Below are 22,552 nucleotides of genomic sequence, written 5' to 3'. Positions count from 1 at the left end.
GATTCTCTAAACTTGGTTAGTTTTTCTAGCAGTCATTATTACAGTGTTTTACATATTGTATCTTAAAGCTTCACTCACGTGTTTTGCCAGCTCTGCCATGTCTGTGTGACGCTCTCCACGGGGCCGCTGAGGAGTCTGATCAGAAGAGAAAGACGAAGAATTGTAGCCACCGACAGAGGAAGGAGAAACGAACTTGCCATGGGGACCCCGGAGAGGTGAGGACCTCTCCCGTCGTGGGGTGGACCAATCACTGCTGGGTGAGGGGCTAGGGTAGGATGAGGAGGTGGAGGGCGAAAAAGGAGATGAATTCACGGTGACCCTGTCTGCGATCCACTGCCGTACCTGGAGGCCAAAGTAGAAGAATGAAAAGGAAATACTTAAAAACATGGACTGATGAAGGTGAAAGCAATGTGTTTAACTAAGGTAAAAGCCACATGCATGAAATAGGTTAGAGCAAGTTTTTATAGAAGCAAATGCAAACATGCTCCAGAATTACAAACTGGCCATCAACTGGATTTTCTGTCAGCTTTCTTCTCATGCAGATTTGCAATCATAAAATAGCTGAAGTGAAAGAAACGCCCTCTTAAGTCAGAATACTCCACGTCATTGATAGAGACAGTGCCTGACTACAATGTGCTTGTGAATTTCCTGTTAAAGGCAGCCTATCTGGGTGTCTCACAACCACCACTTACCTTAAGGAACAGTGCCTTTCTGTCTGTCCTGCTCTGTCCATGCTGGAAAACACACATGGCTTAGCATGCGGCCAACTTAAAGAAATAAAAATCACTAAATAACAAAAACACTGTTCACGAGTTACATCAATATGGACTACATGCAGAAGGATGGGTAGAATGGTGACTGATGCCATATTTAGACAGTGAAAACATGCCAGCATACCTGATATGACTCATAGACGCATACTGACATGATGGGTATATCGTTTAACAGCCATAGTGTGACCCAACCAACTCTTAAGCTACTGTGTGGAAACACTTCAGTGTGGCATTCAATACATCCTTCTGATTACAAAGTAAAATCAACTTTACCTAAAGGGCTGAGGGAGATACAGCAAGTGACAGCTCATGAACATACTTCAGTATGATCAAGAAGCCCAGATACAGATTTTACATTTATCAACACTGTTTTCACTTCATCTCTTTGTTTAGTCAATATTGAAACAACTGCGTCCTCTTGGCATTCAAGGACAAATGCGTCAGTATGTCATGTTGTTTATCTTTTCTTCTCCTGATGCAGACACTAATTTTCAAACCCGTCTATTGTTTTCCTGCCTTCCTGCCACAACACTGCCAAAACTTTCTCTCCTCCTTCTACCCTCATCTGCAGCTCCCTCAGCCTCTGATAAAAATCAGTTTAATAAACCGAAACCACTCCTCATAAAAGTACCTTGTGTGGCGAGCTGGGAGTAGCCATTTCACTTTCAGTTTTGTCCACGTCACGTTCATCATCGCTGCCTTCCTCCGGACTGCTAACATGTCCTGAAGTGACCTCGTGAGCCTCAGGTTCTCCCGTTGGTTCGTCCTGCTCCATGTCCTCACTCTCGTCCTCCACATAGAGGGAGTCAGGTTGGCTGATGGGGTCATTAGGACAGGTGGATCCTGTACCTTCCCTTTCCACTGACGCTTTGAGCATGTGAAGGGTGTGAGGGATTGTAGGTGGGGTGGCACTGATAGGTGTGACATCTTGGGATGCAGCTTCATTTGCTGAGGTTTTAGTAACACTTAAGGCCTCTATGTCAGATTTGTTTGTGGGGGAGACAGATGCAGTCTGATCAAGCTGAAGTGTGATGTTACCGCTCGTAAGAGGCTGCTGCACCTTCACGGGCGGAGCTGCCGTCACAGAATTTTTATTGACAGAGCACTGCGCCTGATCTTTCTGGCTGCTAAGGGCCACAGACGCACATAAAGAGTCTGCTGCTGCGACAGTTTGGGGAAGGCACTCCTCAGACACTGTGCCAGACCAAGAGCTGTGGGCATTGGCCAGCTTGCTGGCCGCATTCTGTTGCTTGGACACCTGTGCCAAAAGGGAGGATGGGTGTTTCAGGAGAGGACTTTCTCCTGGGTTGAGAAGGAGCAGCTTTGGATTTATAATACTAGAAGTGTGAGCGGTGTGGAAAGCCTCTGGTTTGGTTTCTGTGGGCACAGCAACATTCTGAATATTCTGTGATGGAGTCTCTGTCAAAGCAGGGGTTTCTTTGGTCCCTTCATGTGAAGAAACACAGGCCTCAGGCTTTGTGGCACTTACAACAGTGACTCCTAGGGTCTGATTTTCTACATGAGAAACGTGCACTGAAACAGCAACGGACGACTGCATCCCTCCGTCTTCACCAGTAACCACTGGGCATATGAGAGATAATGAACCAGCTGCTTCCTGTTTTTGGGGAGCTGTTTGAATTACAGGAGAATCACTCACCTCTGTTTGGTCTGAGACTGCTGCACTGACCTGTGAACAGGTTGTCACAATTTGTTCGCTGGTGCCTGTCTGTTCAACAGCGAATGAGTCAGATGTAACAGCAGCTACTTCAACTAAACAAACCTCACTTGAGTTCGCAACTTGAACAGCCTGGTTAGCATCTAATACCAAATGCTGGCCGACAGCAGCTACCCTTGTGTTTTGTATGGACAGATTATGAGAATTATTGTTAGAGCCAGTCTGTATTTGATTCGCATCCTGTGATGAAGGCAAAGGCTGCTGGGAAATGATGACAGTGTCACTTTCATTAATTGTGTGAATAGATGTTCCAAGGTGCATCTCTAGATTCTGCTTGACAGTATACTCATCAGAGTTTTCTAGTAACGCGTTGAACAGGTTCACCTCGTATCCCGGAGAGTGAGCTATCTGTGCACTACTACTGGCACACACCGTTTCCTCAGCAACCTCCTCCACGCAAAACTCATACACTTCCACCGGTTGCGAGTCTAACTCCATGTCTGACTGAACTCTCTCTTCATACAGCTTTGGTTCTCCGGCAGAAAGTTCAGAACTCAGCTCGTTAACGATGGCAGCTTCGCAGACACTTCCATCCTCTCGTTGTAGGAGGTAACTCTGATTCAGGCGCATGTTAGACCAGTCCTCACTGATATGAGCCTCCTCTCTGACAACCACAACTTCTTGAGCCTCAGCAAGCTCAGCAACCAGTGGCGTCTCTGTTGTGGGGACTTGATCAGAGGGATGGGACGTTTCTGCTTCAACAACCGGCCCCGCCTGCAGTGAGACAACTATGCCTGTGTCAAACAGAGGAGGGGCAGCAGAGGGTTTTGAGGAACTCTCCTGTGTGGAAGAGCACTCTGGCAGCATTGTAAAGTCAGATGAGGAGGTCGCTGTGTCAGTTTGTTCTTCCCTTCTGCTACTCTCCACCTGTTCTCCTTCAAGGGGATCACTGCTTGTCTGGATGTTGCCGTCTTCTCTGTCGGCTGTGCTGCTGGACTCTGATCTTCCTTTTCCAGAAGAGTATAATCCATGAAGTGTTTCTCTTGCCTTTGGGGTCTCAAGTATTTCAGCTGAAGGAGGTTGTGTTTCTTTGTGAGAAGTTTCAACAAGCGCTTTAACATGCTCAAATGTCTCAACTGACTCCAGAGAATTTGATTTCTGTATTTCTCTGGCATCATTTGAGATCTCCTTGATGCTTTCAGGTTGTGTTTTTGACAGGTCAGTTTGTTTAATCTCGCTATTGTCAGAGGAGGGTAAAGGGAGCGGAGAAGATTTTGAGTCCTGGTGACCACCTGCTTGTTCCGGGACACCTGACGGAGGTATATGGCTGCCTTGTTTTGCATGGACAAGTGAATCCCTGTCAGACTGCTCCATAGCTCCATGCTCTGTGGTGTTTGGGAGTTTAAAACCAACACCTGATTGTGGGACAGAGGGAGACGAGGCTGTGAAACTGATTTGAGATAGGGGTTGTGGGAAAATATTTCCGCCTGTCTGCTCTTTTTCAACAAGTTCCATGCTTTTTCCAGTCTCTGGTTTATATTCCAATCTGACAGACTGTTTCTCCTTTGTCCCCGTAATAACCACAAGTCCAGCACTTTCTCTAAGTGGCTGAATCTGGTTCGTCTCACTATTTGAGTGGCTTTTCTCTTTATCAGTTTGTGACCCGTATTGCAACTCCTGCACTGTGCTGTCAATCTGTGCATCTGAGGAGAGGGGAGGACAAAAGGGAGCTGGAAGCCTTTCCGTCTCAGCAGAGGAACTACAGTCCTCAGTAAGGGATGTTGGCAAGGATCTCGCAACTCCGACAACTTCGGCAACACTCTCCTCAGCTGGGACTTCTTCTGTGACACTGTCCTTAGAGTCACTGCTGATCGGGAGAGTCTCAGGCAGTGATGTTGGAGGGGTGTTCTCCATGTCGAGGAATGCAGAATCGTTGCTCTCCGGCAATGGCACAGTGGACGGATTGGTGAGCGGAGGGACTGGGCGGGGGGCAGCTGCGACCGGCTGCGGGGCATGCCGAGGTGACTCCCCAGCCACATTCTGTGCAGCCTGGGGGTTGCCACCCAGCAAATCCACAGCCGGAGAGGCACGCTGCCGCACCGCCTCCTCCCCAGAGCTTCCTTCCTCTGTGCTGCCCCGGCTACACACTGCACCTGGAGGTGATACAGGTTATTAACAAAGTGGGCAATTTTTTTGGAAAGATTAAAAAAAGAAGAGTGACAACAAAGTAACTTAGCACACACAAAAATTCTTGTCGAGGTAACGAAGGTAGTCACTGTGCTGTTACTGTGTTTTTAAAAAAAATTTAAATACAGTACATGGTATTCTCCTCACCGCCCACCAGCCATCCGACTCACTGTCTTACAAAAGGCAGAAAGGCTCAGCACACATCTACATCTAGGTCAAAATAATTTTGTAGAAAATACTCATCTTAAATCTTAAGTAAAAAAGAAGGTGCATAAGCAAGTCATCAAACGTTGGACAGAATGTTAGATTCAGAACCGACCAAATACGTGTGCAAAGCAACAGCTTCTCACCTGTCTGTGGTGTGAGACACAGATCTTCTGTGCTTTCTACTTCCAGGATGCTGAAATTAGGGTCCCCTCGACATATTCTGAGGAAGCAAAAAAAAAAAGGAAACAGATGATAACATTTTACTGAAATCAAGTAAGCAACTACATCTCTCTCCACTTCACAATTAAAAACTCTAATGTGGTGAGTTGCAAAAATGTTGAATATTTCAAATTACTGCTTTGCCTTCATTATCATTTTTAATTTACAACAATCAGGAGATTAATCCATAATGAGAATAAACATTTGAAATCATATACAAATAGTTATTATCCCCATCTCAACCATCTACAACAGTAAAATCCTGCTTTTAATGCTTGAGTTGTAATGATTTCATGATATATAATAGCACAACACTTCCAGTGTCAATTTTTCTGAGTACTTTTATTATCTTAAGTTAATTTTCCAGGGTATATTTACATACTTTTACTTGAGTAAGGGGTTGGAATGCTTCCTCCTATGCTGCAACTATGTGAGGATAATAACTGTGACTTTTGCAATAAAAGAAATAAGGCTAGAATTAACTTAATTAAATATGTAATTAGTAAACAAAAATATTACAGTGTGAGGGACGATGAGCAGCATGTCACGTCACGAGAGCAGCAGCAGAACTCAGAGCGCTAAGCTAGTCAACTTGTGCTAGGGCTGGAGAGCTGGTAAATCTGGCTGTGTTTGAGTGCGTTATCTTGCAGCAGTAATAAAAAATTATACTCCGTGAAGCTGCATTAAACGTTAGCCAGCTCCAAGTAGCATTTGCTGCAGTCGCCCACAGGAAGGTGTTAGGAATTCTGCAACATGCGCTCTCAAGCTAAAAGCCGGTGACCAAACGCGCGGGCCTCCACTCATTCATTTTGTTCTCATCAATGTACATTTTATTCATTGTGGCCAGTCGTAGCCTTCGTGGATCTGTAGGTAATTATCTACCTTGAGAAAATACACCTTCCTTCGGTAGTTATGTGTGCAGTGGTTGCGTGGATGAGATGAAATGTGAATCGACTTTTCATTCCTGAGCGTGGCAATGGAATCTTTTTTTTTTTTTTTTAAATAAAAGCCACAGAAATAAGTGGTTAATACTAACGCCTAACGTTGCCTGTGTTGCATCGAGGTCCGTTTCCCCTTCGAATTGTGTCCCCTGAACCGCTGCCCTGTGCGGCTGGGGTTACGGTTTAGATTAGGTTATGGTTAGGCGCCGGACAGGTAACTGTTTCGGGATTAGGGTGAGGTTCTGCTGAGGTTACGGATCGCAAAAAGCGGCTGGTTTGACACAGGAATAAACCAGGGTTCGGGTTGTGTTAAATGGGAAACACTAATCACCGAGGGAACTGATTTTTCGACACAACACCGGTTTGGCTAGTATGGTTAGCTAGCTAACGTTAGCTCCCACAATAACACTGCTTGGGTGGCACTGCTGCTAACTAGCAAGCTGGAAGAGTTAGTAGTAGGGTGCGTTCATTTGATGCGCAAGCGCCACATCCCACCCGCAGTTATGTAATGTTCCAGCTTGTAAAGGAGCCCCTTTATTTGTGCCGACACATTTGATAAGTTACTTCACAGGGAGACAAAAACACCCGAAAAGTCGCATTAAAACCCGCTTCTGCATGCACTACAGAGGGGGACAATCACTTGTGACGTCATTGCGTGGGGTCAAATCTCTTTTAACGAAAATAAATTCGTTAAAAAATATTCGGTTTTAAGCCCTAAAAACCAATACTTTCTTTCTAAATATACAAAAAAAGCAAAAAACAATGTTAGAAAGTTCCATATAAATTTTGCAATGATTACACGGGGGATTTAGGGGGACCCGCACTGCCCCACCAAGACTAGCTCTTTAGAAGCGACAGCAAGGAAATGATAGTTTGAACCTAATTTATATCGCTAAGTTCCGTTTAAATTGCTGTTGCGAATTCTTATTTCACCGCCCTGTCTTGGTCCAGCGTAGTGTCAACAAATTTCAACGTAGTCCGTTAAAACTATAATCACCTAGTGAAATGCAGTCTGATTGTATCCTGTTGTCTCTCTGAGCCCCCCTCGAGTCTCCCTGTTACTTCCTCCTTGCCCCCCTCCCTCTCAAGGCCGCCATCTTAAGTTCCCACCTACCTGAAATTTCCGACCAATTTTCTTTTACTAAATTCTCGTTGAAGGAGTCGTCATCCGCGTAAAATCGCACTCAATCCGTAATGCCAGTAATCCAAACTGTCTCCCGGTACCCAACGAGGTACCACTAGGTCTGTGGGAAGAAGTTAAAATACGGACCGGGAGAGACTGGGTTTCGGCGCAGAATGTAGCGGTCGCGGGGAGGAGACTTTACGCAGCGAAATGGTGGAGGACCGCTGCTGCTGACAAAGTACTGAGTACCGGGAAATCTCGCGAGAGGTGGACAAGCGCGCCACTTGAAATGTTGATATTTCTGGCTTTATGTTATTTTCAGTCGTTGATGAGTGTACAACTATAAACAAGTAATATTTTACTTAGTTGTCACGGGACCAATTAATTCATTATTGCAAGTTAATCCGCTTATTTTCACATCAACGTCTAACAATTACATTAACAGACTGTGACACGATTATAATAGGTCCCGTTTTTACGTGTCAGTCTATATATCCTCCGGTATATCAATAGCTTTTGAAGTTGTTTGTAGTAGTTTTGTGTGATGCCAGAGTGACAAATAGATGGTCATGTTGTTTGTATGTATGTGTGTGTGTATGTATATATATATAGAGCTAAAACGGATTGAATAGTTGATCCACAAAAAACTAATCTGCAGCCATGTTCTTAATCAATTCATTACCCCAGTTATTTTTCAAAGCAAAACTACAAAAGTTTGCTTCCAGCTTCTCAAATGTTAGAATTAAATTTTTTTTTTCCTCTGCGTGATAGTAAACTTGACGTGTTTCGGACAGTTGGGCAGCACCACCTGGGGCTCGAGGAGTTTATAGAGAATTTTTGAAAGATAAAACGATAAATCAATATTATTGTTTTCATATTAATCAATAATGAAAATAATCATTAGTTGCAGCCCTAGTAGGATTAATAAGATAACAGGGCTCCAGATTTCCCTTTTGGTCTGTTTTGATAATAGGTACTTCATTTAGCAACAGACTGTCTGACTGCATGAAAGAGAAGCTCAGCTGAGATATTAATAATAAAATATAATATTTAAAAAGGCTGAAACAAAATGAGCCTCCAATGTTTAATCAAAAGCCCCAATTCTATGGTTACAGCTTCTAAAATGTAAATATGTGCTTGTTTTCATAGTTGGGCTTTATATTGTAAAAATACCAACATGGACTCTGAGAAATCATGATGGAGACTTAATTTTCAGACCATCTATGGACCAAACAGTTAAAGGATAAATTCACAAAGAATTGGCTGATTAACCAATAAAAAAATAATGGCTAGTTGATCTAATAATTAAACATTCAGAACAAAAGACCCACACAACAGAGTAAACAACAATTCATTTAATAATTAATCTTTGTGGTCTCTAGGGGAGGGGTTTGAAAGGTATAAAATGGTCATATTAAAATAATCGACCCAGTCTTTTCCCTCTCAGGATACCCACTGTCTAGTTGTCTTTTGACACAAGTCCTTATATTTTTTTTTTTTTCAGTTCTTCAGCAGATGTCCCACTTATCCATGTATATAACTTATTTTTGTTGATGAAAGAATTCGACAGTTCAATGTACAAGGCTCCCATAGTCCCAAATGGATATAGCGCACAACCAGTGACACACAGGCAAACCTCCCTCTCAGCATAATAAAGTCATAGATGAGATCCTTGAAGAGGCCAGAGGTTGCAATCAATAAGGCTTAATGTTCACAAGCATTAAAAAGTTTTCTGTGAAGCAAGCCTTCTGCTTTGTCTTTTGCATGATTTGAAACGTTTTACTACCTGGGGAGAGAGTACTGGTTGATACCAGAAACAATGACAAATAACATAACAGTGAATATATTTATTATTATAGAAGATAATTAATGTTAAGAATAATAATTACAAAGGCAATTTCTCTAGACTACTATAATCTGGTCCTGTTTGTATAGTCAAGAGGAGACTGGGAAACAGTTACAGGAAGCTCTAAAACACTGTGTTCACTCACACAGTGTAGCACAGTTCATTTAGCCATTCATCCTCTGAAAACAGAAAAACAAGCCAAAAAAAGGTTGAATCTCATTATCAGTGAAGCTGAGGGTTTGGGGTTAGATTTTTGGGTAAAGCAGGAAACTGAGGTACGATGCTTACTGATCTTCATTAAATGGTCTCATCAGTAATCTGTCTTTTCTTTTCACAATGACAAAAAGACACAAAGACAGAACAGAAAGCACCACTTTACCACTGTATTTCTAAAACCCCCCCATACCACAATACCTAATGAGGCTTGATTTATGTAGAAGAGGGCTTTATATCCCGTGAGTTAACCAAGCTGTGGATGAAACCTTGACATGTTCTCAAAGTGTACATCCCTCTGGAAGTCATATCCAATCCACGCAGAAAAGGCTTGCTTAAAAGCATGGATCATAATTCACCTGACAAATGAAAAAAGCTGTCCTCTGCCTCTTCTTACAGCTTTCAAAAGTGAGTACTGTAATAACCAACAGCCAGTTTAAAATAAAAATACACCAAGGATGCACAGAAACCATGTACCTTTAAATTGCACTGATAGAACCATTGGGCATATTCCACGTCACACTGATGAGTCTTGCATTTCCCTCCCTGCCATCACCTCCAGCCAGTCATGTTTACCCTTTTTTTTGTGGGGGACTGGAGCTGGTTTGGTTGTGTAACTGGGTGGGCAGGGTTTAGTAGTCTGCAAGAGGAAAAGGGGGCAGGATGAGAGCAGCACAGTGATCCTGACATGTCCCTGAATCTCCTCCAGTGTTGTCCCTGTACTATCTGGACTCTCCATCTTTGTGGGCGCTGTATAGTGCCAGCTCACCTGGCCCCCCAAGTCTGCGGGGAGGTGTGGACGACCGGCTGGTGATGGACGGAATGAGTGGAGGCGGTGCCCCCACTGACAGAGCTCCCACCAAGGGGGCCTTTGACAGGATGCCGTTGGACATGTGGTGTGGATTTAGTGGGCCCATACGGGGGTAGAGGCCCGCGTGATGCTGAGAAGCAGCAGAGGCTCCTGGGGGAAGCGAGTGGGAGAGAAGGCCAGGATGGAGCTGCTCCAGGTGAGCGGCAGTAGCAGCATGAGAGGGGCTTGACAGGTGAGAGCCAGCGGGGAGGTGCGGGTGCATTCCAAAATAGCGAGCCCGCTCAAAGTCTTCTCTCAGGATCTGGGCACGCTGCTCCTCATCAATTAGTCCACCTCCTGGCGGTCCGAGCTGATGAGGGCGGTCAAAAGGATGGGCCATTAGGCTGAACTCTTGGCGGACAGCAGAGGTGGAGGCAGTAGAGGTAGAAGTTGGGGGGTGATGAGGAGTGGCTGCGGCTGCTGCCTCCAGAATGCGCTGATGCTGGAGCAGCCGGACGAGATGTGGATCGGATCGCAGGGCAAGATGAGGGTGTGGCCGAAGCTCCAAAGCTTCTCTACGGTGCTGATGTTGCTGCTGAGCGGCCAGCTCCCTCCAGGGGTCCCAGGTGAAGCTATGAGGGCCCTGTGCTGGCCCTTGAGGTGGACCATGGGGGAAACGATCTCCTGGACCCACTACCAGCCCTGCAGCTCCTACCGTGCTCCCCAGATATGCTTCAAAGGTTCTTGAGCGGTCCAGCAGAGAAAGGTGTTGGTGGGAAGGAGGGTTTGGAGTGGGTGGCGGGAGGGGAACACCAGGAGTGGGAGTCAGTGATAAAGAGGAGGAGGAAGGCGTACCAGAGTTAGGGTGGTGTGGATGGCTGTTGGGGCGGTCAAAGCTGTGGTTGGGCAATGGGGGAGGCAGGGTGATGGGGATGTGCTCTGGCTCCTCTTTCCGCTCCTCTTTGACTTTAACTGGCTGGAGAAGCAGGGGAGGTTTGGAGACAGGTGTTGTGGTCCTGTCAGACTTCCTGGCCTGAGACAAAGAAGTGACAGAGGCAGAAGCTGCAGAGGAAGCAGGGTGGTTGCCATCTCTTTGGGAGTGTAAGGGTTCACTGTGGAGGCTATGTGCTGTTGCGGCCAGTGGGCGGGGGTAAAGGTCCAAAGGAGATGGAGCTGAGCGATTGGAAGGTGGGGGAGTATTGAGCACAGAAGATGAGGAAGACCGTGGTCTGTCCCTCTCCGCTACTGAAGAGCCAAGAGGAGGCGCTCGTGAAGACACTATTGGCAGCGCCCTTTTGTCCCCATCTCTGTCCCGCTCACGTTCTCTGTCTCTATTTAAGCTGCGTGTCAGGTCCTCAATAGGTCCACTGCTCCCCCCCAGGGCACTGCTGTGGCCATTAATGTGGGAGACTGGTGTGCTACTGCAGGGCTTGAAGGGAGGGGCAACTGGAGACATTCTCACAGGTTGTCGGCCATACAGCACATTGTCTCTGCAAAACAAAGTGCACAAAAGTTTCATCATGAAAATCATGTTTGGTAAAATATCCCTTGTCCAAAGTTCAGGCCACAGTACATTTAAAGAAGTTACAAAATATTTAATCAACACAGTATAACTTCATAATGGTCAATTTTAATATTCACACAGGAGTCCCAAATCTATTAAATCTATGTTGTGTATGTTTTATTGTGTATTTTTTAGGTTGTCTCCATGTGTTGTTCCCTATGTCAAAATGGAAAATCTGCAACCACAACACTGCCTGGAGTAATGTGGATACTGATCGCTAACTAATACAACCTTGTGTGAAAAAAATCCAAGCTATTCCTTTAAATTTAAAGCCAATATAAAAATCAGCTTAATGTCATACCTGTCCTTTTCGTCCTTGATGTGGGGGATGTCTCTCCTCTCTCCGTCCTTCCCTCGATCCCTTTCATCCCTCTTGTCTGCCCCTTTAACCCAGCTGGGGCCAACAGGGAACCCAGATGGGCCGCCGTGTAGACGGTTCCATGTCTCGTGATGGTTGGGGGTGGACAAGCCCCCAACCACACTGGCTGTTGAGTCTTTAGGGCCAAACATGGAGCCTGCTGCAGACCAAAAATACAGTTTTAGTTAGAAAACAAAAAAACAACAGAGTGGTAAATTGGTAGCAGTGAAGTAAACAGCAGTTTTTATGTTAAAGATTTCAAATAAAATACACAGCTTAGTGTAGTTTTCAAACACAACTAAATGATGGCCATGGATTTTTCCAATTTGACAGAAAAGTCTAATCCATGCTTTCATGTTGGAATATTTTTTTTTGGACTGCTTCTAGTCTTCAGGGATGCTCAGTTTGATGCATCCAACCTTGCCATTTACAGCATGTCTCTGAGGGACAGCCGAGCTGTAGCTGAGCTATGAGACAGAGGACAAAAGCATTTAGAGGAGAGAAAATCAGCGAGTGGCGACAAATAAATGCCTTGGCCAAAGCTAAGTTTACCCTGATCAGTGGAAGAGGGGCCGGGTATTTTATCTTAGAACTTTTTGCTTATCAACCAAACTGCATGAATAACAAAAACTATCAGGCCAAGTGCTTGGTCAGATTCTTAGTGTTATTTATAATAGATCCTTCCTGATTTAGACAATGTAAACCTGGGATATTTAATTTTTGAGAAAAGCATTTTTATACTCAGCAATGTAACCATCAAAAAAGTAGTGAAGGTAACTTCAAGTACATATAATTGCACCAGGAATTGTTTTTTAATAATACAAGCAGAAGCCAGACCTAGATCAAAGCTGCACAGGTAGTAGTACAGGCAGAGAGATGGAAATATCAGAGACTGCGTTACAGCTTCAACCTGCTTTTATGACTACAAGCTTTTATCAGAACCAGATATCAGTTTGCCACAAAATATCTGCTGTAATTGTCTGACAGTTACTCAGAGACTTCTAAAGTAAGTGATAGAGAAACAGTTTTGTTTAAGCCTCCTATTTTCGGCAATTAAACCCTGCACCACTGAGAAACGAGAAACATGCACAGCACATTTAGATTATGCCTTTCCCAGTACTTAAAAACGCTATTTTGTCATCTTTTAATGTCCTTTACGATATTAAGATATGACACAAACAAATATGTTAGATTTGTTGTGGAAGTGCCTGTGGATGACACTGCGCTAACTCTCTGACCATGTCAACCAGGATCCGTGCAACTCAACAAGCCACAACAAGCTCATCATCTTTTCTCATTAAAAGAATGTGGAGAGCTGATTACACTGAGCAATAAGGCTGACTTTAGCCCTGAGCAAAAAGCCTTCAAATGCCTTGATGTGTTCCTCAAACTGTTTCTTTAATGCAGAGTTGGTTTTAGTCAGAATGCCCACAAACTCTCTCAACATACATATGACGTTCATATTCTGAGACTGACCCAATGTTGGGCTGCCAAGTCCTCCAAAGGCACCAGAACTCAGAGCTCCCAGCGGGGTGAAAGGTGAGGAACGGCCATATGGATCTATAACACACAGGAAGATAAACATTACAAACACTGTGCTGATACAAACTTTCATAGAATTATATTTCACCACAGAATTGCATTTTGTGTACATATTACAATTATGAAAACTCTACTAACAATAAATATACAGTTGATTTTCATAGATTTCCTGTGTCTTTTGAAGCTGCTCTTACCCAAGTGTGCAGTTGGTGCGAGGAAAGAGGAGTGGGGCGTCGATGGAGAGATGAACGGAGCTGAGGACGGATTGACTGCACCTGAGGGAAAGTAGTAGTTGTAAAACAAAACATTGTCACGAGTAATCAAATCAAGCCCGTCAAGCTACTCACACACTTCATGCTGTGACTCAGATATCAATGCTACAGGAGCTGTCAAACCTCAGGGATGTGAGGACAGGATGAAAGAAAAAGATGATGATAGGCAGCCAGAGAAAATTGATAAGTTCCTCAAGAAATCAGTCAAAATTATGTGTCCAGGAGTGACATACTAAAACAAAAAACTAAGGAAAAAAACCCAGACAGGTTGAATCTTTTTAGACATATAGCACATTTGTCATTACACATTCTTGGAGTCGTCAAATGAACAATAAATTCACATTGTGTTAGCTGTTCTTGAGAGACAAAAATGTTAAGACATGCACCTGTAGCTGAGAACAGAGTAGGAGGTCTGGTCAGGTCATGAGTGGGAGGAAGGGCTCCTCCCATGGGCCCTAGGGGGCCGAGTCCCCCAGCTCCAGGAAGACGGGCCAGCAGTTCACTACGGAAGTCCAACTTGTGAGGATCAGTCTGCATCAGCTGAAAGAGGTGGGTAGAACAGTTAACTGGGCATTTTAAGGGGTCACGTCACTGAACCTTCCTCTGTCTACTGTGAATATCTCATTGGAAGATAACTGCTTCTGGCAAATGAAATTTACATTCGGGAAAAATCACAACACATGATTTCAATAAGAAACACGTACCTTTACTTTTTTCTGATGGCTTAGAATCATCCAGGCCACATATACATGCATAGCACACCATTTTCCTGGTTTCTGCACAGCACAAGAATCACAGGAGTTTACTATGTTATTACACAAATTTCAAATGGACAAGTTTAAAGCCTTTGCACACAGAGTCAGATGTCCTTTCTCTTGTTCAGAAATATCTTGTCTAACCTCTCCACAAAACCGGGGTTTCCAAGCTGGAGATAAGGTCACTCATAAGAGCTCAGTATGATTTTGGATATATATTTTTTTTAAAAAGTCAGTGAAATATGCAGAAGTAGCCACAAACATTATTCCTGAGGTAATTTCTGGGTCTGAAATATCTAACTGGGTGTGCAAGGGCAGAGAATAGACCAGTAGCAGTCACGATTACAAGTGAGATTAGTGCAAAGAGTGAGTGAAGCAGTGAGAAAGTAAAACAGACTGAAGGTTTTAAGGAGCCAAGAGATTCAGAAACATCTGTTTTTGCTTACATTACTGACTTTCAACGATGTCCCAAATGGATCAGTTAGCTACAAGAGAACACAGTGTGAAACCACTTTTAATCATCATGTCTCACTCTTTATCAGAAATAGTTTTGCACTCTCTACTGCACTGACTAGGCCCGTGTTGCAGCACATCCTAGCCTAAACTGGCTTTCCTCATCAGTACATTTCTTTGCAAACAAAACAACATCACTAGGAGGAAAGATGCAAACAGGTTTTAAGTAAGCATACCGTCCTTACCCTGGGGTCTTTGGGCTGCAGGTGGTGAGGCACAACCCCAAGTCGTGCGGATATATCAGGACCCGTTCCCTGAGGGACAAGAGGCTGTCACACACAGCACAACACATCAGCCACATCCTACTGATCTAGAAGTCTACAGCTGATTAACATCTGACATCATTATTAACTTTTTCAATGACCTTCATATGGCACCCCAGTCGTATGAAGGTCACTGCTCCTCAATAAATCATCCTCCCCAGGACGTCATAGTTGCTATTAGACACGCTTCATATTTACATCTGCTTTCATCAAAGAAAGCAGATGACAAAATGATATCTAGAGGACGCCCAGGACTAATTAATACAAAAACATAAAGAGAGTTATCCCCACCTTTGGCTGAAATGCTCCTTGCAAGGAGCTGAAAGGCCCAGTGGGAGGAATCACAGGCTGGATACTCGGCACTGAGGCCGGCGGGAATTGTGGGAAGAACTGCCATGACACAGACAAACATATGTATAACTAAGTGACACCTAAACGGCTGAATTTGTTTATTAAAATGTATTGTTTCAAGTGTCTGAGGACCTGAAATGTACTCTCAATCTGTACTGTTTAATGTGTAAATTATCACCACCTATATAATTAATAAGATGACACAAGATACTCACAGGGTGTCGGTACAGCCCGTCCATTTTGCTTCCATACTTATCAAACTAAAAGACAAAAGCAGTGCGTGGGTTATAAAAACTAAAAAAAAAAAAAAAAGAACTGAACATGTTCCACATTCCAGCCACACTGGAATTTCAAGTACGACACAGATGTTCAGCAGAGAGCATCTCACCAGAGGCGTTGCAGTAGCTGTGGGGTGCAGGAAGGGCGTGAAGTGTTGGTGCGTGTGCTGGTGCTGGTGATTGTGCTGATGGAACTCGAAGGCCAGGGGCTGGATGCTCGGCTGGTTCTGAGACGTCCGGCCGGATGAACCTGGTGCGGAACTAGATGCTGACGGACCACCAGGAGTGGAGCGGCCCGCAGCCGCTGCATTGTTTTCAGCCCCTGGGACACTGCGTCTGCCCTCACGCTCTGGTGAATGCAAAAAGTGGGAATTTAGATGCAGCAGTTAGTTAATCTGACACAAAACTGACATTTATGATTTTTCCAGCTGCTTTTTAACTAGTCTTCAAATACACTACAGTCAAACATGCACCTTCTGTTTTATACAAAGAATGCAAAACTTGCTGTGCTGAGTCTGTGATCATATCTCAGTTCATCAATACACAACTTCCCCAACACTCCAGACAACCAGCAACCAGAGGAAGTCCAGCTTATGTATATTTAGCCACATATTAGTCATTGTGTTCCCCATGCCCATGAACAGATAAACGACCAAGAGACTGTAAAAGCAGTAAAAAGTGGCATTTTGTTGGTGGACTGTACCTGCTGCTGTTGAGTGGGTAGGACCTTGAAGCAGAGGTGGAGGGGGAGGCAGGCCAGGCAGGGCCCCAGAGCTGGCTCGCGATGGGGGTCGGAGGGGCCCTGAGGATCCTGAGCCCCTAATGTAGGACAGCGACACACTGGTGGAGGGAGTCGGGGGACGCATGGAGGATGCAACAGATGAAACAGAAGATGGAGGTTTGACAGGGGTGCTGCTCCTGAACGGAAGAAAACTTTGAATATTAAACATGAATCATACTTTCTGAGACACAAAACCATCCACAGAAAATTAATTAAGCAGGCAAAATTCAAAATAGAAAGTAAAACTTTAATCAAAAATTAATACGATATAGGCACCTGCAAGTTACACACCTGTTGTAGATGGAGTGAGATCGTCCAGGCAAAGTGAGGAAGGGCTTGTGTTTGGACAGTGGGGGGCTGGGCCGGGGGACTGTGCCTGAGGACGTGACCGGGGAGTGAGAAGGCAGGCAGGAGGCAGAAGAGGTAGAAGAAGAAACAGGCTCTGGGAAATGCGGCTCCAGGCTTTTCTCCTGACTTCGCTCCAGGCCAGATACTCGTGGGGTCACCATCAACCGTGAGACAGCACCACAACGGGCAGGTAGAGACGGGCAGCTTTTGCCCACAGATGTGCCCATGTTTGAGGGGGCAGGCTCCGGAACTATTAAAAAAAAAAGAGAGAGAGAATCAGTCAGCAATTCACCTTTCTTCACATTATACAGTGTAGAGTGACACGAGTGAGGGAAAGAAAATGTAAAATAATGCTTGGTGAGTGGTTCAAAATTTTGGATCCAATGTGCATAAACTAATTAAAAAGGAGACAAAGTACTTGAATAAATGATTTTCTGGAGTAGGAGTGGAGTAGTAAATCCACACCATGGAATACCAAACAATTCATCTTTTACTTCATGTCCTGTCACTGAACATCACTGTGTATGCTGAATGACTGTAGTTTTCAGATGACGGACTGAAATCAGTGCCACAGCGTCCAGCATCAAAATGTAATGACACAAGAGTAAAAAGAAGTCTGGCTAATTTTCTGTCAAGATCTAAATATAGCCATGCGAGGGCCCATTGACTGGCACATCAATTAATCGTTCCATGAATGTGAAGTGCACAAAATTTCTCATACCTTTGCTTGTGGTGACTGTGAAAACTGGATCCATGTCATTGTCAGAAGCCTGAAGAAAGAGGGAGGGGAAACGAAGTTTTCATTAGTATTATGGTCTATCATATATCAAACAGCAATTTAAATAAATGATTATACTACATAAAGATTGAAAATGTGACAGTCTATTGTAGGACTACTGAACTATAGGACTCTTTTTCCAGTTTTTGTTATTTCACACTAATGGCAAAAAAGTTCCTCAAAGACTACAACACACTGTGTAAGGTGTCATGCATTCATTTCTTTCAAAGAATACAACTAATACCCTCAAGATTACAAGTAAGCAGTACACACCTTATCTCCAGTATCACTCTCAGTGTCACACTGAAAGAACAGAAGAAAGATTTGCATCTATTAGAGTATTTCAGGCAAGGTGCAGTTTTTAAAGCTATTTGCAGAAATAATGCAAAACACTGATACATAAGAACAGTACATCAGTACATCATTAGAGAAGAAACTTACAATATAGCCTGTCTCCAAAGGGTGTCCCTAGAAAAAAACATAACCAATAGTGTTAGCTCCACCTGTTTTCGATTAGGTTTTAAGTGTGGACACATGGAAAAAAAAATGTATGGTCATAAAACATCAAAAAATGTAAACTATGTTTAGATAAAATTATCTTCATCTTTTCTGGTTGTATGGAATCTCCCTGCACTGCCTTATTAAAACACCCTTGAATGATAGGTGTTTTTAGAATTGGTGCAATCGCTTGTGTATAAACCAGTTTAACTAGATCGCTTTCAATAGCAGGATATACAGGTCAGCTGCACTACAGAAATGTAAACACAGCTATTTGATTAGTTCAACTTCTAGCATGACAAGATGAAGATGAAACCATTACATCGCCTCTGAGCCATAACTATATGAGTTCACCTCTATCTTTCGTCTCTTATTTCTACTCTTGTTCCAGCAGCTGCTGGAGTAGCTGTGTGGGGCTCCTTCCTCTGGCTCTGATAGTGGCCCTCCACCGTTCTCCTCTGGCCCTCTCTTCCCCTTGTTCCTCCTGCCCAGCATATCAGTGCGCTGACTGGGCTTCAGTGAGCAGTCCATCTGATACAGGAGAAAAAGATATCAGTGGTTACGTGTCGACCAAAAAACATGAATGTGTATGCCTCAGGCCAAAGACCATAGGCTAGCTACATGCTGATTAATGTCCTGACAGGCCTAATTTCTGCATAGTTTCTACTACTGACTGAAAGCAAAAATAGAAACACCAGAATGATGTAATGCAGCCGTATGAGACTATTACTTCTGCTGTTTGTGGGTGGACTCAATTTTATAGTATGCTTTGAGTTTTTTTGGTGGCGGTGTTAAAATGTACCCTTTTTTTTTTAAAATGTGTTTTTAATGTTGTGTCCACCTCATAAATAAATATAAATATGCACATATATAAACAAAAAAAACAAACACAAATGAGTTAAGACTTGAATCAACACCTCTGACAAAAAATACTAAATTCACAAAAGGACACAGATATTAAAGTACACTGCAGTTTCCCAGGATGTCTGATCATTTAGCATGTGAGGTGTTGTGAAATGATTAATAAGCTAAGAAAGAGGAAGAAGAAACATCTCTACTATGCAAAATTATTTTTTCTTTTGCTTTTTCTGGTGAAATACTGGGAAAGTATCACCTCTTCATGACCACAGAAAATGGGTTTGGTTGTATATGCATCATAGTTTTGTTGTTAATTATAAAATATAAAAATTTCAAACAGATTATTGCAATAATGAATAAATAAAACTCAGTTTGAAAGGTCAAAATGAAGGTCACCACAGCTTGTCTGTCCAACTGGTGGAACTGTTCTATATTTTTCCAACTAATTATCTTTGACAGAAGAACCACGGAGAGTAATTGTTATTAATAAATTCAGAAAGGAAATGAAAAAATTAGCAAAAGGAAGTTGACACATACCACCAGAAAATACTGGTAAAATTTAGCTGTATGTTTACTTTTTTTCCTATTAGCAGTTTCAGATTGTCACCACCTACCAGTCTTGGCATTCACTGGTTCATTTGACTGTAAAATCAAGTTACCCAGTAAACAGTGCAACTGTATGTGTGTGTAAACACCCAGTTTTGCAACATAAACTATGGACAAATAATCTGGTTTCCTGTGTTGATGCAGAGGATAAAGGCAAATACCACTGGGCCCACACAGGAGCCAGACTAACTAATATTAATGATGGTTTTCTCTTTATCAGCATGCCAAATGTCTCATGTCAACATCACATATAAGTATGTATACCACATATTCTGTTATAGCTCTGAATACATGGTGGGAACTTCACACAAAACAAACGCTGATCCTGGAATCCACATGTGACTTTTGTTTCCTGCTCTGTTTGGATGGATAAGCAACTGACCTGAGCAAGTTAGGAATTAAAAGTATTAGGTGAAGAGTCCAAGTATTTTGGCAGGAAGATCTCTGCTGTTGAGAGGTTAGGGTTAAAACACAATTATAGGCATATATTTTTCCTTTCTTTTTCTGAAAAGCCATTTGGCAGCTCATCAACACCTCACAGAATTAGAACATGAATAATTGAGGCCTCTCCAGAACCCATCAGAGGGATGCCTTGGGGTTTGGGTTTGGCCTGAGTGGAGTGCTTTCTCCAAGCTAGGAATGGTGTCAGAGTTAAGGAGTTCAATCTGCAGCCTTTTTACACCTTTGGCTGGAGGGTGGAAGGCATGATTTGACGTGATGAAGAGGAGGGAAGGACAACAACAATTAAAAATCTAGGTTTAAATACCCGTTGCTCTGTACACGCCAACCAATTAAATAAATTAGAGGAAAGGGTTGTTCCAAAAACCTGCCACGCTGCATTAAAGAGTCACCCATCATTTTGTTTTACAGTAATGTGTGGAATAAATGCTCTTTGATAGATGACAGCTGATGACCGGGTGTAAAAACGTAAAAACTACACATTTACCTCCAGTGCCTCCAAGCAGATAAAGCTCGCAATAGCGAAGCCATCAATGATGTCTTCCTCGCAGGACACAGACTCTCTCTTCCTCCGGCGTGGAGGCCTGTGTCTCCCATAACCGGGCCGGCATTCTCTCCCACCGGGACCCAGGACACTGTTCGTCCCACAAGCCTCCCGATCGGAGCCTGAGGACAGGGATGTGGCCCGCTCCTCGGCCAGGTCCACTCTCCGCCTCCGCCGCTCCCTGTCGCGCTGTGAACGGGACCGTCGGCTCTGCCTGAATCCAGTGCTTCGGCTCGGGCCCTCCATATTCAAACGGCGCCTCCTTTTGTAACTCCAGTGATATCAAAGGCACTTTATCCAAGTCCCGGTCCGGTGGAAGGCACCGAACCGCAAATAAAACACCACCACACAGGCCCTCGCAGGGAGCCCCTGTTAAAATGGCGTTAATGAAACCAGTGGCTATTATTGACCGTCCTTTGACAACAGTCCATTGGCATCTGTGCCTTTCTTCCGGCGAAATTTTAGTGTCATTTCAATGAAACTTAGATCCACATGGGAATTTAAATAATCCACGAAACACACATACAAATGTCAGGACATTGCTAATTGTGTTTCGGGGAAGGCTAACATTAGCTAGCTAGCGAGAAATTCAGCCGACAACCACATAAGTTACACGCATGTAAACAAAAAAAGACAAGTCTAGTTGTGTTGCTGACAAAACAGGCCAATCGCCACTGGATATATTTCAGAATGAGAATCACGCCAACGTTGGCATTGCTCAATACAATTCTAGGATTTCCTATATTTCTGCACACGCTGACAAATTTATTAGCAGAATGATACGGTTAGCTGGTTAGCGAGGTCAATAACCCAGATATCCCACATTAATACAACGGCTGCCGTGACTTGATTTCGTGTTAATGTGACGTGTTGTTTTCCTTAAATTACTCCCAATTTAAGTAAGAGTACAATGGGCTGTCTGGTTGAGTTTCAGTAGTTAATGCTACTGCTAGCTAGCTCAGTGTTGACTCCGGCCAATTAGCTTTTGCTCACACGGCTAACTCGGTACATTACGATATATTCAGCCCGCAACATAAGAATAAAATTATATTCTTAAACTGTGTCTGGAAATTCTGACAAGCCGAACGCTATAGTGTGAGGCTAACTAATATTCAGCAGCCCAGAGAATAAATTTTCCTGCTGTCGAAATGTTAATGGCCGATAGTAATGGTTGAATTCGCATCGCATCAAAAGAAAGACGTAACGTTAGCACTCCGGCTAACCAGCGTTAGCCGGCTAAACAACAATCTCAAATTTATTTTTAAGGAAACGGGAGGGTTACGAAAGCTTTTTTAGCAACTTATCACCCATACAATAAAAAATATTTCGCTTGTTCACACGCAACTCCTCTTCCCTTCCACCTCCATCATAAAGAAAAAAAATCAAGGCCCAAATATCAAAGCCTCGGTGTCGATTTCCATAAACGAGGGTGTCGGCCAAGCCCACGTCGGGCCGGGCAGCTCCTTCATGCAGCCTTCACTGTGTAAGTCCAATGTTTGGGAGAAGTTGGACCACTCGCCGAGGTTTCTGTTCAACGATTCCTCTTTCTTGCCAAATCCAGAGAGAAAATACTCACAGAGAAGGAGTGAACGGCTCCGCTACTGCCCCTTCACAAGTTTCCACTGATTTGGAAATTTATCGTGAAAATCAGGGAGACACAACCCTTGTCAGCCGTGCAGTGCATTGTGTGCGCCGCTCTTCTTCCTCACCCATCAAACTGGCTTGTTGGCAGCTCTGCTTGTGCACACTGCCGCCAAGTGGAAAGTCTATTCACAGCCCGGTTGTACTCCACTTTGTCAGGTTTCCAGTT

General features: G+C 43.7%; 2 protein-coding genes across 9 annotated transcripts in view; both read right to left on the bottom strand.

Annotated features, from left to right (window-relative positions):
- The window catches only part of LOC121200970 (Snf2-related CREBBP activator protein), a 30,043-nt gene extending 22,724 nt beyond the window's left edge, over window positions 1-7,319 (bottom strand). The window contains exons 1-5 of one of the 2 annotated variants that reach the window (XM_041066491.1): window positions 7,117-7,319; window positions 4,986-5,062; window positions 1,405-4,601; window positions 693-734; window positions 79-342 (exon numbers count right to left, since the gene is read on the bottom strand). In XM_041066491.1, coding sequence (XP_040922425.1) covers window positions 79-342; window positions 693-734; window positions 1,405-4,362 — 3,264 coding nt within the window. In that variant the 5' untranslated portion in view covers window positions 4,363-4,601; window positions 4,986-5,062; window positions 7,117-7,319. The remainder of the gene's footprint in view (window positions 1-78; window positions 343-692; window positions 735-1,404; window positions 4,602-4,985; window positions 5,063-7,116) is intronic. The other variant, XM_041066493.1, reaches the window with a different exon arrangement.
- Window positions 7,320-8,465: 1,146 nt separating this feature from the next.
- fbrs (fibrosin) lies at window positions 8,466-22,438 on the bottom strand. 7 transcript variants are annotated; one of them, XM_041066924.1, is made up of 18 exons: window positions 20,686-22,438; window positions 18,630-18,806; window positions 18,219-18,245; window positions 18,051-18,080; window positions 17,721-17,769; window positions 16,943-17,249; window positions 16,574-16,788; window positions 15,981-16,219; window positions 15,808-15,852; window positions 15,533-15,631; window positions 15,155-15,247; window positions 14,912-14,950; window positions 14,415-14,486; window positions 14,097-14,250; window positions 13,633-13,713; window positions 13,373-13,456; window positions 11,840-12,056; window positions 8,466-11,464 (listed from the first exon to the last, which is right to left on the bottom strand). In XM_041066924.1, the coding sequence occupies exons 1-18, from the start codon at window positions 20,986-20,988 to the stop codon at window positions 9,907-9,909; spliced, it is 3,789 nt and encodes a 1,262-aa protein (XP_040922858.1). In that variant the 5' UTR covers window positions 20,989-22,438; the 3' UTR covers window positions 8,466-9,906. The 7 variants fall into 7 exon arrangements, with proteins under 7 accessions (XP_040922858.1, XP_040922859.1, XP_040922860.1 ...); XM_041066925.1 differs by having other exon boundaries at window positions 11,840-12,053; XM_041066926.1 differs by having other exon boundaries at window positions 15,164-15,247.
- Between the last annotated feature and the right edge of the window lie 114 nt (window positions 22,439-22,552).

The sequence above is a fragment of the Toxotes jaculatrix genome, chromosome 21 (genome assembly GCF_017976425.1).
Source record: "Toxotes jaculatrix isolate fToxJac2 chromosome 21, fToxJac2.pri, whole genome shotgun sequence".
NCBI lineage: Eukaryota > Metazoa > Chordata > Actinopteri > Toxotidae > Toxotes > Toxotes jaculatrix.
This window is presented reverse-complemented; position numbering and strand designations above follow the sequence as displayed.

Excerpts from the sequence above, each read along its gene's own strand:
- fbrs (XM_041066924.1), bottom strand. The coding sequence starts at position 20,988 with ATGGAGGGCCCGAGCCGAAGCACTGGATTCAGGCAGAGCCGACGGTCC. Across the intron at positions 16,789-16,942 it reads TCTCACTCCATCTACAACAG|GAGCAGCACCCCTGTCAAAC; the intron begins GTGTGTAACTTG and ends TCTTCCGTTCAG. Across the intron at positions 14,487-14,911 it reads CATCGTTGAAAGTCAGTAAT|AAACCAGGAAAATGGTGTGC; the intron begins GTAAGCAAAAAC and ends TGTGCTGTGCAG.